The 17,038-nt window shown below is 43.5% G+C and overlaps 1 protein-coding gene across 3 annotated transcripts in view; it reads left to right on the top strand.

Annotated features, from left to right (window-relative positions):
• The window catches only part of CHRNA4 (cholinergic receptor nicotinic alpha 4 subunit), a 37,044-nt gene extending 27,887 nt beyond the window's left edge, over nucleotides 1-9,157 (top strand). For all 3 annotated transcript variants that reach the window (XM_008178607.4, XM_005309565.3, XM_042858459.2), the window contains one exon: nucleotides 8,574-9,157. In XM_008178607.4, the coding sequence (XP_008176829.2) occupies nucleotides 8,574-8,699 (126 nt within the window). In that variant the 3' untranslated portion in view covers nucleotides 8,700-9,157. The remainder of the gene's footprint in view (nucleotides 1-8,573) is intronic.
• The last annotated feature ends 7,881 nt before the right edge of the window (nucleotides 9,158-17,038 follow it).

Genomic DNA, 17,038 nt, shown 5'->3' with positions numbered 1-17,038 from the left:
TGGCCTGGCCCGCCAGGGGCTTTCCCTACCCAAGCGGCGACTCCTGTTTGAGAAACCCTGATCTAGGAGGTCACCTGATTAAATAAATAGGTGGCAGTTTAAGAACATACATAAGATAGTACTTCTTCATACAAAACACAGTCACTTATGGAATTCATTGCCAGGGGATGTTGTAAGGGTCAAAAGTATAACTGGATTGAGAAGAGAATTAGATATGTTCACGGAGGATAGGTCCATCAATGACTATTAGCGAAGATGGTCAGGGACGCAACCCCATGCTCTGGTGTCCCTAAACCTCAGAGTGCCAGAAACTGGGACGGGACAACAGGGGATGGATCACTTGAAATTGACCTGTTCTGTTCATGCCCTCTGAAACATCTGGCACCGGCCACTGTCAGAAGGCAAACTACTGGGTTAGATGGACCATTGTTCTGAACCGCTATGGCTGTGTGTTCAGATGTAAATCCCATTGACTTCAGTGGGAGATGAAGGTGCTCAGCACATCACAGGAACAGGCCCCAACTGTTGCAGAACATAATAACCCATCCCTAAAGCTATGATCTGGGAAGGGAAAGCTTGTACCACTGCAAGCATCAGATAAAAAGCAAAAAGGAGAACCCAAAGCCAGTTTCTGCTGCTCATTTGTTGGGAACTTGACCACATTTTACTTTACAGATAAGCCTCTGGACCATCCCTCTTCTCTTCTGGACCACAGCTGTGTCACAATGAGTTAAAACGATATGAGTCAAATACTGCTTTTATGTATTCCAATGTGAATCAGAAGTATTTCCACTGACATCAATAGAATTTACTCCATATATTTCCCATGATTTAATAAAAGAGACATCATTTCCCCACTCTTTACCAAAACAATGGTACCTTCCATTTCATGTTAATCTCTTTATAAGCTTGTCCATATAAATATAGTATTGAATAAATGATTATATTGGATTCTTTGTAATCCATCCTTTTCATTTGCATTATAGACAGTGTGTGATGAAAAGCACTAGTGCGTGCCTTCTCCTCTGATGCCATGTGACACTTTCCCCTTGTGAAATGGTCCGATATCTTCAGGGGAGAGCTGCCCTCATCATGACTGTCAATGTACAAGAGAAAAGAACAGCTTTGTCTTCTGTAACTGAACATTCCACCACACCAGTCTAATGGGTTAGTGGTTAGAAAATATCCAGCGTGAGAACTCAAACAAATTGGAAAACTACGACCCTAGGGATCACTGATTCTTGAGCTTTCCCTGGGAATAGGTGCCAAATCTACTATGTTAAGTTGCTTTATTTTTTTCTCTATTCCCTGCTACATAAATAAGCGTGTTTCACCGGAGTTTAGCCCCATAGCGACTCTTGCAATTCCCTCAGAAAATAGAAGAGAAAGGACTAGTGGAGAAAACCTGTACCCCAGTGTTTTTTGCAGTGTGGAGCAGCTGGTCTATCACCACTGACTTTCTGCACTTCCCCAATAGATGTTGTGGTTTGCTCTTGTTCTGAATCCAGAAAGGAAATAGCAGAAAGAGATATTACAAATGTGAACTGAAGATTAATTCTTAGGAATAGAGCTGACGGGAAAATGAGGATTCTATCGGAGCTGCCAATATTTCAACGTTTACTTTCATCCTGACTTGGGATGAAAAATCAAAAGCATTGAAATTTGTCATGAAATGACCATTTCCAAAACATTGCACCAGCTGCCCCAAGCCTATCTACAACTTCAGAGACAGTGCACCTATGCTTGAGTATTTGTAGAGACCTACACAGGCATTGCAATGGAGAAAGAGTTTCTCTTGAAGCTCCCAACTGTTATTTGTTTAGTATCATCACCACAAGGGACATATTTCTAAATTAAAAGTAAATAGTTCATTTAATTAAGTGTTGGAATCCAAAGAAGAATGGGAAAGCAGGAAGCAGCAGTCTGTTACAAAACGTGTCTGCATGCAAATCCAGGCACATAGTCACACTTAGGGAAATGACTGAAAATGGAATACCTCCAGTATATAATAGAAATGCCATCAGATTTCTTACAGACTGTGATGAGCAAGACAAGCTGTATGTCAAACCTGAGCTAGAATAACCAGGTTGCCTTTTCATTACCACCTATACATTAACAGCATGGTCTGGAAACACAGACACTCATGTTATCACAGTGATATCCATTTATGCTTGAGAAATACACAATTTCCTCTGAACAAATGAAGGTTTTACCAGTAATTAGTATCCCAAAATGGTGTGCTGCTGGTAGCCTGCATTTACTTGCTCTTTGCCTACTATTTAGGATACTTGTTTCAGGAACAAATGTTTGAAGTGTCTTGGAAGGTAGCATTATATTGTGACAGGAAAATCATCCTCTGCATTATAGTAAAATAAAAACGGTCAGACAAAGAACCTTCCATGTTCAAACCACCAGATTTTTCCATTGGCTGAAGATTCTAATACTGTTCCTCTTCTTTGGAAATGATAGGTTGGTTTGTGCAACATGGAATAGTTAATGGTCCAGTCCATTTAAATATTCAGAACCCCCCAACCCAAATACATGTATACGATTGCTTTAAAGAACATAAAGGGTAGGAAGGTGAATTTTCAGTTGGAAATGAGTGAATAATTTGTAACTGTATTCAACACATTTTGCACCATCTTCTGTTCATGAAGGCCATGATCCACCAAGGTAATTAAACTTATCATGACTAACTTTACACATGAGTATTCCCACTGAAGTCAATAGGAACACTCACATGCTTATAATCGGGTGCCTAGCTGAATCAGGGCTACATTGTCTGCAGAAACCCTTCTTTTTCTCAAAATGTATTCACATGTAGAATCCTTTGCCCATTAAAGTCTCCAGTAGTTCTTGCCCTACAGGTTTTTCCACAGCTCTTCATGATAAGGATTCAATACACTAAATTTGAGCTGTTCTGAGTGACTTGTACGTCTCATGGCTTTGTTTGTGTTCTCCCATCCTAACTGGGTGATCCTGACTCTTAGAATCAGCGTTCCTGCACAAATACTCCCACTTCTGAATTGGATATTTGCTTCCTGCGTATGTTGTGCAATATTTGCTTAAAAGTCACTATTTTGGCACCATTGCCAGGCAACTCATTTCTAGGTTAATGGTGGAAAGCAAATTCAAGGGAGGTGTGATATGAAGTGATTTAAAAATAAAATTGGAATGATTATTTGGTGCGGAAGAGGGTTGCAGAATTTCCCCCCAGCTTTATTTCTAACAGTGTATAGCAGACACTCTTGGGACTGCTCTAACTTATGCCACAGTCAATGGCCCATCTGCCAGCTAGAGATCCATGTAGCACATCAACATTCCAGCCATCCCTCCTCCCCACACCAATCCCATATGTCAGGGGCTGAATGGAGCTGGCATAGGAACTGGCTAGGTAGGTTCACCTGCGAACTCCCTCTTACCTGGAGGGAGTCTTAGATGGGGAGATCTGGCTACTTTATATCCCCTTATCCTTTCCCTCAAACAACCTTGTGTGAGCCTCTTAAATCTAGGTAAAATCCAGATCAGTGGTTCTGTGCCAGGTATTGACATCTGTATGCAAGTTGCTGGTGATGTCTCTATAGATTGCACTGCATGGGAATTGCTGTATAGAGGGCAATCTGAAGGGGAATGTCAGTCAGAGGGAAAGACTATAGCACGGTTAAAAACATCTAATTTCCCTTTCTTCCTATTCTTTTTTCATGTCCTCTCATCCTTTCTCCTTTCTCTCTTGTGTGCTGTCTGTGGTGCTGAATGCCAATTGACCAACATTGGATGCAAATCCATTTTCGAGAAGAGCTGAGTATTCAGTGAAAATACAATCAAATTTAGAAACAAATTTCAATTAGACTTCTTACAACCCCCTCATGTTTCCTTTCCTGGAACATTCAAGCACCTAACATTTTACTAGCACAAATACATCAAGCTCATTTTTACCTTGGATGCTGGAATATTTGCTAAAAGTGATTTTCCAATTGTGCATTGGATGGTGAAGTTCAAAATCTGTGCTTTGTTGGTTACATACCTAAGACACCAAATTGTGAAACTGAAACAATCCCCCAGAACATATCTAGCTCTCCCACATCGGACAAATGTTAAATATCAAACTATGAGAGTCACAATCCAATTCACAGTCCAACATTGGCTCTCATCAAATGATGAATAAATCAGAGAATCTCATGAGTTGCTCATGGACAACTGATGAATGGTGGGATGGAAATGAAATTCATAGTCTAAATTATCCTCTCTGAATTGTCATCTTGATCCCAAACTCAGTGGGAATTTTGCCCTGGCTTCCAATAGTTGCAGGATCAAGACATATTCACTCCATTTTGTATTTGAAAGTGATTCTGAGCATTAAACAGCCATCATACTGCCAGTAAGAGCTCAATTGTGCAAGGTGCTGAGCAGTTTGGCCCCAGTCCAACAAAGCATTTAAGCACATGTTTAGCTTAAATCATATGACTACTGCCATTGAAGTGAATGGGACACTCCCATACTTAAGAGGTTTTGCTGACTCAGAACCAGAGCGTTCAATACCTGGCAGGATTGAGCTCCAAATGGGTCGGTTTAATGGCAGGGACGAGGCCGGGGGTGGGGTGGGGGGCTAGCTACTGCTATGTTGACACCCACTCACCCATTGATGAGTAGGAAGGGTATAATTAGTTGCAACCATTCCTCTGATCAATAATTTGTTCCAAATTCAGTTGTGGTGCTTCGCCCCTTTACTTCTGCATCCTTCTCCCTTACATATCACTGGCATGTCATTTTAAACACACCTCTCACCGCAGTGCGTAGAGCACACTAGTCAATCATGTTCATTTGTCAGCATAGTGTAGGAGGTACTTGTCTGGTGGATGCACAGTAGGAGAGTTATATAGCTTTAGAGGCCCCATCTCCTCTCAGTAATCATTGCTTCTTGAGGTTACATTCTGTAATCTGCCTCTAGTCAGGTTAGGAGCGTAGCAAGGGTGGGCCTGGGTGGACCATGACCCATCCACCTAGCCTCTAGGCCCACCCAAATCTGAGAGGGGTTTAGTGCTGCTCCAGCAGCCTGGAGCGTCACTTGGGCACCTGAAATCCAGGATGGAGCTATGCATCAGTCCTTCAGAAAGCTACACTCCAGCAGCTCTGTCTTGCCATTTTCTGAGCCGCTCATGCCCATACCCATGCCCAGCTCGGCAGGTGAAGCCCTGTGGCTGGGGACATCAGGGCGAGGAAGACGGTGTGGTGTCGCAGGGGTAGCTGAACACACACAGTCTGTCATTGCCCGTCCACCCAAAAGTTGGAGCCCACCCAAATTTCCACTCCTAGCTACGCCACTGAGTCAGACGCCCATTAGTCTGGGCTGGGGTTAAAACCGGCCTATATAATGTCTGGATTGGGTTCAGATCGCACCGCCTCATGAAATGTAAATATTCTGTTTTCTCCCCTTTGAACTGATTTCAGTAGTGAGTACGAGCAAGGATTTTAACTGCCCAATGGAATTTATTCGCAGACTGCTTGATATCAATTTAATCGGACTCCTGGGGAATGAATATATATATAGTCACTGAAATATATGTTAGATTCCATGCACAGTATTTTACTCCTTTTAAGGGATCTGAGATCTAGGAAAGTGTAGGCAGTGGTGATACAAGTTATTTTTGTGTGTTTTGTTGTAGTGGCTGGATCATCAGTAACATGCACTCAACTGTGCATCTCTAGCACTCAGATTTTGACCTGTATTTTGGCTAATTTTAAAGGGGGCCACTCAAAGTTGTTTGAGGGAGATCATCCATCACAAGGAAACAAAAGAGCTCCTCTCAAATGACTCAAGTTGGAGAATTACATGCCATGATCTCATTGCAGAGTTGTACCATCTGATGTCACAAAATATTGGAACTGGGCAAAGAGGACACAAAGTGATTTATGAACATCTTTGTGAATAAATGTGATGAGTTCTATCTGGTGTTAACAATGGGATGAAATTAACCATTGTTTGGAAGTATTCCAGTGACCATTTGTGAGAACGTTTATGAATCCCTGAAGTTTCATGAATCTTAGTACAAAGAACAATGTAAGAAACGTGTGTTATTTCTTATTCGCTTATCATTTGTTATTCTCCTATGTAAAAAGCTGGTTGTCCATTCAGATAGCATAAGTAATACTGGATGATTTGGGCAACAAAAGCAAGTAATAGGAATAGCAAATAATCAAAGATGTGAACAGCTTACGAGTGTGCCATAGGCAGAAATTTGTTTGCAGAAGCCATTCAGTGAACATTTATTAATTACAAACACACCTGAAGATTCGCGATTAGTTTGCAAAGGATTTGTGAGCCAAAACAAGAGCTAAATGCAGGTAACTTATTTAAAATGAATAATTCTACCAGCTCTACAAACATGGCAATGTATTCCACACCGAACTTAAACTTTCATTCAGTCTATGACATGTCATGATTTCTCTGCAAACTTCGTGGCTTATGACAAGCTAAAACTCTGTTATGAAACCATGGCTAATGTAGAAAGAAAAGGTGAGAGAGATGTTTTAACATAGTGACTCCATTGCATTAATGGGAGCTGTTTGGTTTGACTGTATGTCAGATCATAACATGGTGTTGGATGGTAACTAGAATGATATTCATGATGCCACTAAATCTGTGAAACCGTGATCCTTGCTCAGCTGAAATGACAGATTCATTGACACTTGAATAGCTTCCTTTACCTTAAACTTGCTTAAGAGCATTTCCAGCAAATTTAGGAATCCCTTAACTTTGAGCAACCTCGTTTAAGGTCTCCTACCAATCACTTTTTGTTTCAATTGTACTAAGAATTGCAGACAGCAACTTGCAAAAGCATTTATTTTAAAACAGTGTCATGTACATAGGATTGTTACTGATTTACCTTGGGTTAAAATCACAGCTATTTTCCCCATAGTTTAGTTCCATGAAGTAGTAAATACAGAAGTTAATCAAAGCAAGATCTCCTGTCCCCTTTATAGGATCATGAAGGTATCTGTTATACCATTGGTTCTCAAACTCGGGCTGCCGTGTGTTCAGGGAAAGCCGCTGGTGAACCGGGCCGGTTTGTTTACCTGCCACATCCGAAGGTTCGGCCGATCGCAGCTCCCAGTGGCCACGGTTCGCCGCTCCAGGCCAATGGGAGCTGCAGGAAACAGCGCGGACTGAGGAACGTATTGGCTGCTGCTTCCCGCAGCCCCCATTGGCCTGGAGCAGCGAACCGCGGCCACTGGGAGCTCCGATCGGCTGAACCTGCGGATGCAGCAGGTAAACAAACCGCCCCAGCCCGGCAGGGGCTTTCCCTGAACAAGCGGCGGCCCTAGTTTGAGAACCACTGTGTTACACCTCTTGGCTGACATGAGGCTCTGACTAGCTGGATAAAGCACTGGTAATCCAAGGGAGGAATTTTCCAAAGCACTCAACTCAACTCAGCATTTCAACTCAAAAACCAATGTTAAATGTTTTCCTTTTTGAAAATATATTAATTCTGATGGGGGCTTATGGAAAGGGCTCCCAGAGAGTATTTTAGTATCAAAAATATACTCTGTTCCCCTTTTTAAATAACGCTGCAGTATCATTTTAACTCTTCAAAGATTTGGAACAGTGGAGGGGGCGAGGGCTGGGACTTAGGACACTGCTGCATTCCCTTCAGCAGATCATTTAACCTCAATAGGCCTCAGTTTCTGTATCCATGAAAGGGGCATATCTACACTTAATGCACTTTGCATTGAGATCGATGGATGAGAAGCAGCGCAGTGTTAATGTCTTATTCACGGTTGAGCCTGTCACCAGCGCTACAATTGACAGCAAATAATAAGCCAAATGGCCAAATTTCAGCCCTGAGTCCTGCGATGTGGTGAGACTATCAAACAGCAAGCAGAACATTATAGGAAATGTTATGGGCACATCCATATAAATCAAGACTTTACGGTCTGTTCAGACCTCTTTTTGGGGGGGGGGGGAGATCATGGCTGCAGTATAGTAGACAAGGTTGTGATGTGCATGTGGGTCTTTATTCCAAGAAATGTTCAGCTAGGAACATTAACTCCTCCTCTATTCAGCCTCCCCAGAGAGAAGATGTTGGGTAAACCCTTCCACAGCAACATGAGAGTGGGGCAAAAGGGAACAGGCATGATCACTTCTCTTACCTGTTGGCTCATTTTCACTTATGACTCAGCAAAGGCTTCCTGGAGTGGGTTAGGGTGTGTTAACTCCTCAGTGAAGATGTTTAAGCAGGGGGGAGAAATAAACCTCCCCCCCCCCATTTGAACCTCTGCCTAATTTGAGCCTACAGTTGTGGCCCATGGAAAATGGGTTATTGCATGTGCAAATAAGCCTAATGAGCTATTTGCATATGCAGTGTGTGCACAATTGTTGTAATTACATGTGCAAATTAGGCATATCAGAACTGTCTGAAAATCCATCCCTTGGTCATATTTAATAGAATTAATTCCTGCCATTGTACAAGGTGCTTGAATGGAAAACAGATGCTCTCTCAGGCTAGGTACAAGAGAGACATTGTCCTTTCACCATAAGAGCCGTAGTAACATCCCTTGCCTCTCTGTGTTCCCAGGTGAAGGAAGACTGGAAGTACGTTGCAATGGTGATCGACAGAATCTTCCTTTGGATGTTCATCATAGTCTGCTTACTGGGCACCGTTGGTCTCTTCCTTCCCCCTTGGCTGGCAGGGATGATCTAAGAATAGCTGTGGAAAGAACAAAGTGCATCCCATTCTATGGATTTTAGTCCACCTGGAAGGAGACAAGAGGATAAAGCTGGAGACAGTCTCTATGAATAATTTACTATGTATCTGCGCATGAATTGTTCAGAGCGCGCTGGGGACACCTTCCAAGTTTACATTATTTGCCAAGCCATCCTCATCTTCTATATCTATTTTAAGGGGGAAATTATTATTAAAATTTATACATAGCATGATGGCATTCGTTGACATACGCTACAATGTAAGAATGCAGGCGTGGTCCCTAAAGCAGTACTAACCGAAGCATTATTTACAGACCTGCCCCTGGCAAGTTAGGCCCATTAGTCTTGAGGGGTTTCAGTGTGTCCCACGTAGTAGGGTCGCGCCATCAGGATGGAACGGTCCAGGACTGTGTGTCCCTGTAAGAGCCGTTTAATAAATAAAGTTTCAAATTTGGATTCCTGGGCAAGAGACTGTCTGTGCGTCTGGGGGGGTCCAGTTGGAGTCACAGATGGCCAGACCACAAAGGTTCTGCATCAACCCAGCTCCTTCTGAGTCTCTGGAGACTGTTTACCCCGACCAAAGTCCCAGCAGCATCCTTCTCAAAGTGTACGGGCCAAGCGTTGAAGTCTTCACTCATGCAAAACTGCAGGAGTAAGATTTTGGCTTGAGCAAGGACTGCATAAAACCTAAGCAAGGACCTCACGATTTGGCTCAAAGCGTGTTTTGATCCATCCACATTCACCTTTGGCTTGGTTTGCTTTTCTGAATGGAAATCTGCTCGAACACAGACTTCGGCTGCTGCATAAGGCCTATAAGCCGGACTCTGTCTCTGTCAGCAAAGCGTGAAATGCTTGGCGCGTGTACAGTAATGCTTTTAGTATTAAATGAGAGAAGGGGATGCAGTCAATACATAGTGGCCAATTGTTAAATGCAGACACTTGAATAGGATATCTAGATCCCATATTTGGATTGGCATTTTGCCAGCTAACGAAGGCATTATGGACTAAATTCTCAAAAGCCATTCTGGATGCCCCAATTGAGACGTCGGATACCCATAAACATTAGTCACCTCTGACAAGTTTAGCCTCTGTGCAGAAGTAAATGTCCATCTGGATGGAGTCAATGTTATTGAAGGCCTGTGTTATACAGGAGGGTGACTGTTTCCTCTGTGTATTAAGGTTATCTTTCTACATGCACTTCACTTTAACAACCTTCAAGACTTGAGAAAATCTGACATGATGGTGTCTTGGATGGTTATGGGTGTCACCAGGATGCCTGCAAAGTTTCAAGTTGAAGGTAGTTTAAAAAATATACCTTTATAGTGCATGCTGGCAATATCAGCAGTTTCAAGTCCTAGTGGGTTATCAGCACTTAAATACAGCATTTATTTGAATAGCCGCAATAGAGGTAGGGAGGGAGCATGCATTTTATTGCATCTGGCACAAACATCAACATTTGATAAGGCTCAAAACCCACCATTTTTGAATGTCAATTTCAGCAGAAGCATCTTCTGAAGATGGATCTATTTACAGAAGTATCAGGCACAGAGACTGGTCAGTGCTATGATCAAACTGTCAGAAGGCCCAGGTCAATCTTCAAAGGCAACATTATCGAGGAGTCCTGTTGACTTTCATTGGTGTCAACAGAGCCAATGGCCTCATTTTGACCTGATCGTTTCTACATTTTGAATGCGTAGGAGGATCAGTGAAGACTGGATGGATCAGTAATTTGACAGTGAAGCCAGTTAATGAAGTGGATGAGTTGCCACAGTGGTTACCTTTTCACCACTGGAGACCTGGGGCTTATGTCACATTTGAAATGAATGTTGTGGTCTAACACAAGTCCCCATTTGTCCACATGATCAGATCACTACTGTTGGGAGCCCCACTTCATCAGTGGCGAGATGGGGATGTTATAATTCAGGCTGGGTATCCATTGGCAGAGATTGGTGCTGCACAGTATCTGCCTGAACCTCACCTGGTCCAAGACAGATCTCTAATCCCCTTGCTTTCAATGTACCCCAATACTTTCTGTATGAAAGAGGGGGAAGGAAGAATGAAGTGGAGGGTGCATCTAGAGGCTACATTCCAATAGTGACTTCTCCACAGGGTTCCCAATATTCCCTAGGACTCTTAGCCAATATTCCTTCATAAAAAGCAAATGATGAAGCTTCCTAAAAGGCCTGAAATAAGATATTTCCAAGTTCTCTTTGCTTTCTTTCTATCCCTTAGTAAAATCTGTGACCAGACAGAGAGAGATGGAATTGGAAAGGTGCAAATATATTCACATCCCAGATAAAACTGGCCACCTCTATGTTTTCCAGTTCATTGCTAGGAAGTTTTCAGAATATTCATTACTACAGGGGATCATAGAATCATAGAATATCAGGGTTGGAAGGGACCTCAGGAGGTCATCTAGTCCAACCCCCTGCTCAAAGCAGGACCAATCCCCAACTAAATCATCCCAGCCGGGGCTTTGTCAAGCCTGACCTTAAAAACCTCTAAGGAAGGCGATTCCACCACCTCCCTCGGTAACCCATTCCAGTGCTTCACCACCCTCCTAGTGAAAAACTTTTTCACAATATCCAACCTAAACCTCCCCCACTGCAACTTGAGACCATTACTCAATGAGGGATTGAGTAATGGGATGAGGAGCACATTTTGCTGTGAGCACATTTTGCTCACTCTCCTTCCCCTTGGGTTTCTCACACTATATAAGGTGGTGGGAAAAAAGGTGCCCCATGGATAAGCCTCACTGACAGCATTAGAACCTAAGCCCTTAAATACTTTCAATTCAATAAAAGGATGGACTTTATTTTTTTGCAGTTTGTACCTCAGAGAAAACTGTACTCAAAGAAAGATACAGAGGCTGAATGCAGAGAGAGCCTTTCATGTTTTTTCCACCAGCAAATCACACTCACAACTCAGATGCAAGTCATTCAGTGTGTTCTCAGACCCGTGAGCTGAAAAATTATCCAGGATTGGGCGGTACAAATTACCTGACCGAGAATCAGACCTTGCTTCTGCAATTCCCTAGTTCATGCTACCAAGAGGGTGAAATTCACTAACGGGAAGAGCCACAAGGCATGTCCGATACTTAGTGTAGGGTATGTTTACACTGCATACCAAGCTCAGGCTCAGACTCAGGTCTGAGCCCAAGTTCCGCTTCCATCGCACATAAATCAGTCTGACTTGGGTCAGCAAGAACTCAGGACCCGGGTTCTAAGACGCTGCGAGGGGTGTGGTTCAGAGCCAGAGTGCTGCTGTGACTCGGGTCCAAGTTCTGTTATTTTGCAATGTGGACACAGGTCAAGCCACAGAAGGTCTGCGCAGTGCAGCGTGGATACATTAGCACGGCTGGGAGACCCAGGCCCAGCAATTGTAAACCCAGGTTTACAATGCAGTGTGGATACTCAAGCGTGGGCTTGGAAACACCAAGTCCACAAACCCAAATCCCACAGACTCAATAGTTTTTGAGTGGGACTTAAGTAGTGCACAGGACTCATGCTGTCCATGTCAAAAGGGAGAAGGTCTCGCTCTCCTTTCCCTTGGGTTTCTCACACTATGTAAGGTGGTGGGAAAAAGGTGCCCCATGGATAAGCCTCATTGGCAGTATTAGAACCTAAGCCCTTAAATACTTTCAATTCAATAGATCCTTTGTATGAAGCTGCACTATGCTTAACTAATACAATTACAAAATAGTAATTCAATGAGCCCAAAGAACTATCATTTGGAATGTGTTTTCCCTCACGGTTGCTCCTTATATTAAAAGGTAGGGCAGTCTATGAAATGATGGTTGCAGTGCTGACATTCAGCTAGAGACCTTGTTGGTGGGAGGTTTCTGCTGATGGTCCTTAGTGAATCTGGATGGTACATCGGGGAGAGGAGGCCTTGAACACGGTCCAGCTCCAGACTAATGGCAGAGCACTCAGGAATGTGTGCCCAATCCTGGGATGTTTTGGAGAGAGGGTGAGGATAGGCCATGGGGTGACCACAAAATGGCTGTAACCCAACATTACACACACGCACACCCCCTCATCCAGGGACCGCTTCAGCAGCTGGGCATTGCTGGAGTTGAGGTAGCCCTGGACACCCCGCTTTTCTGCAGAATCCCTCTCCCCAGCTGCATCCGAGTCACCTTGACAGCATCCTCCACTGGCCAGTTAAGCTGGTGTTACTGCTGCTTTGCATCACCGGCAGAGGGTAGAGGACATGGCCCAGGAATTAATTTCCCCCTCGGGAGTGGGTGCATCACCACATCTCTACCCAGTGCCCTTAGTCACCACTCTGTCCTAGATCGCATGGAGACAGGTGGTTACAGCATAGCATGACCCAGGTCAGATTACGCCCTCTGCCTTCACCAGGGAACTTCACTGCACACAGGCATGTAAACAGTTACCGTAGCGTGCGAGCGAAGGAGCCAATCTAAAAATACAGGAGTCTTCAGGGACCTGGCGAGATTATGAGTAACATATCAGCCTGGCAGCCAGAGAGCTTCCAGAGAGCCAGTATCAGCACAACCATTTCTGTCTGCAGACTTCCACTATCAAGCCCATCGGCAAGCGTCACCACTGGCAAAGCTTCAGAAAACACACGGTGGGGGACCACTGGTGGGTGGATGGATTCTATCAAGAAAATGCTTATGGAATTCAATAGAGATTAAACCAGGAGGACCATGCAGAATTTTCATCGTGTTCCATAGTAACTACTCTAAAAACAAGCAGCATTTGAAGGAGAATGGGGTCCTTTCTATCAGTTTTTTGGATCGTCCTAGAGAGGGGATATAATTCTCTATTATTTTTAGGCTGGTCCATTAACATTTTATCTTAGGGCTTCCCCCACAAAGGGTTAGATTGGCCAAGAAGCCATATTTTTCATCCCCTCCATCATCTGTTTTGCACAATTCACAGGCTACAGCTTCAGTGTAATGCAGCTCCCTGATTGTTGCACACAAATTTTACTGAGCAACCTGAGGCCAGACACACTTTTTTTAGGGGCATTATCAGTTGCATGTTCAAAACTGGATGCACAAAATCAGAGGTCACACTGAAGGTGGTTGAAAATTTAAATCCTTAGATCTCTTTCCTCTCTGAGTTCAATGAATTTTAATCCTACGAGCTGCAGTGATTTTAAAGTCCTATGTTTCACATCATGAACTTGTAATAGACCAGTGCACCCACCCACTCTGCTTCCATAAACCCCTCCGGAAAACAGATGCAAGAAGTCGCTATCTCTGCTAATAATTTCCCCATATCGAATTAGCCATCAGACAGTTTGCTTCAGGCAGACTGTGCATAGACAAGCTACCCAGGAGACCATTCAAATGGGTGCACCTCCATTCAAGGCAACGTAGCATAATGAAAATGTTTAAGAACAGCACTGGTTGTTCTTAGTACATCTGTGTACATTTCCCTCTCTCCCCAGAAATCTATATTCCTCTAGCTTCCCAGAGGGCATAGGAAGGAAACGCCTGACAGTCAATCACAAATCTGGCTTTGCCCATGGAGTGCCAGACTTCAGGCTTATTCTAGGCAGCAGAAGTAGCATGGTCTGGGAGCAGTTTTATCAGCTTCCATCGTCATTCCTATATGAGTATTTCCTCCAAGGAATATTAACTACTCCAAAATTCACAGCCGTTCCAAGGGGCTTTCACATTTCTCCTAGGAGTAGTGGCCTGCAGGCCTACTGGTAGGAATGATGTGGTATTTGTGTTGCCGTAGTGACTGGGGATTCCGATCAAGGCCCCATTCTCCTTGACAACAAAGATGACGGCCCCCGCCCCAGACAGCATACAGACTAGGTGTCAGACGGGATGCAACAGGCGGACAAACCAGACAAATGGGGTTGGCAGGTAACAAAAGGAGCGCAGCAGAAAAATAGAAGGCACTTTCTCAACCGAAGCCAGGCTGGAGTGAGTTGTAGGGATCACATTGGAGGTAGCTTTAAAGGAGGGATTTAAAAAAGGATAAAGGGGGCACCTTTTGAATTTCAACAGGGAGGATCATGGGGCTTTGCTGGCATGCATGAGCTTCAATCCTTTCCATTCAGCCTAGGAGGCCAGGGTACCATACCAGACCATGAAGCCTCCCTAAGGGAACAATAGTCCAGTTGCAGACAAGAGGATCACTGCAAAGATTCAGGAACTAATGCCTCTGAGCTTTGGGGTCCCTTTGCTCACCAGGTGGGAATTCCCAAACTCTCTCATCTCTCCTAGACTATCATTTGGTTAAGTGCACTTCGAAAGTGGCTGATAGTGTGACTTTGCCTAGTGCACACGGCTGAAATCCTGGTGTCTCACGGGGATCATGCCGCTATTACAGCAAATTGAATTGGGAGTGACTGGCAGGAACACAAAACTGCAATTAACCTCAGACACAGAAATGTCCTGCAGTGCAGAATAAAACAAACATTTTGACTCACATCAACACATCAGCCAGTGCCACTAGGACATCTGAGTACCCCTTAGGAATCAGCACTTCGGGCTCAAGAAGGTGGCAAAAAAAAAAAAGAAAAAAAAAAGTGGAAAATGAAACAGCTTTAACTTGTTACAGACATATTGCTCATATATTTGGGAGAAATTCAGGTGCCTTTGAAGACACCCCAGGGGTTTTGTAATGCAGGTCACTATCTCTCCCCCATTTTGCTGGTATCATAAGACTCTTCAAGTAGTGGGAACTCCATTTCTTTACATAGGGCGTAAATTCCTTAGGATTGTGGTCACATCTTTGCTGGGACTCAGAATAACATGATTCTATCAAGCCCTGTAGAGTGCCCATGAGGAATGCATTTCACACAAAAGCCTTTCTCCATCCCACATCTCGGCTTTGTAATTGGCACTATCTGCTTCAGGCAATTTATTGAAAATGTAGGATACGTTGTATCAAAGTCTTTAGTGCAGGGAAAGGGGAAAATCCTGAGTCTGTACATCCTTCCCCAGAAATCCTTAAATTCAAAAAATCATTGACTTGTGCTGACATGTCCTGGTAAAACCAAAGAGGTAGCTAGTAGGATTTAACTCCAACCACTGGATTTCCTGTGCACCTCATCACACTGCATAGGTTGCTATGGTTTTCTTGCTTTATCCAGAGCAGTAATGTGAGACATTCAGAACTTTCCTAAAGAGTTTGACCGGAATAAAACTGGGACATCAGCCAGAATATAACTATAGAATAATGAGTTATTCTAACCCCTCTGCCTAGTAATGGATGAGATGAAATATAAAGAGAGATTTTTAGCATATGAAAAACTCAGGAGATGAATCCAGCCATCCTATTAATATTTTTAATGGCCCTGCTTGGAACTGATTCATGTTGGCTGGGCAAATTAATTTAAGAAAAAAAAATATAGGAATCCAGGATGGTAACTTAGTGGTAGCACTACACACTACTTTGAATCTTTCTCAAGGCAAAATGGCCAGTGTGTAGGGTGTGGCTAAACCTATTGTACTCAGAAGAAACACTGATATGTCACACACACAGTACCTCCTCTGTCTCCAAAATAGGTCTCAATGTTTTGTGCTATAGCTTCGTAAGAGAGAGCAGGTCACTACCACTGTTAAGGAGTTTGTGATCAGTCAAACAGATATCTAGGGTTTTGCCTCTCACTCACTTTTAAACTAGTGCAGCTGCATCGACTCCAGTGGACTTACTCCTAATTTACAAAAAAGGTAAGAATGAATCAGGTCCTGGAAATCTAGTCTGCTTGTGACCTCCTGAATTACTACTTTAATTTGCATATCATCTGGCGATTATTTGCCACATCACCCCCTCCCCCGGCCACACGCACACATTGTCTAGTGTCCCAATTAATGTAGCTTTCATCAATTCCTTTTCCATATTCTTTCTCTAAAGGGTATTAGATAAAACACCTTGGAACTACCCTAAGAGAGTACTACATAGACAGACATGCCTCTGGTAGGAAGTACATAGACAATGTAATATAATGATAAGGGACCACTCTGAGCAGAGACCCAGTTAACAGACCTTCCTCTCTAATTACCTAGCTCCTTTTGACTCCACCCCCATTTCAGTGCTGCCCTCTTATAGGAACTCCCCCTCCCCTCCTCTTCTCTTCCCTCCCCTTCCCCAGCATGCCTTTCTGCTTCTGATCCTTTAAATTGGGCAGAGCTAGCCAACACAGACCTTAAGATAGCCATTTTATAATTAATGGCTGCTTGCAATATCTTCCTTCTAGCTGGTGAGTGCTTTGTGGTCCTTTCATTTCATTTCCTCTGCTCCAATTTAAATTTTCCTTTTTTCTTTCCTAAACAGACGGCAAATCCTCACACATGCCAGGATTTTTTTTGTTGTGACCTATGGGTGTGGAGTAAAAGTGGGC

The sequence above is a fragment of the Chrysemys picta genome, chromosome 13 (assembly GCF_011386835.1).
Source record: "Chrysemys picta bellii isolate R12L10 chromosome 13, ASM1138683v2, whole genome shotgun sequence".
In the NCBI taxonomy this organism is placed as follows: Eukaryota; Metazoa; Chordata; order Testudines; family Emydidae; genus Chrysemys; species Chrysemys picta.
Note: the sequence above shows the minus strand (reverse complement) of the source record. Positions and strands in the feature narration are given on the sequence as shown.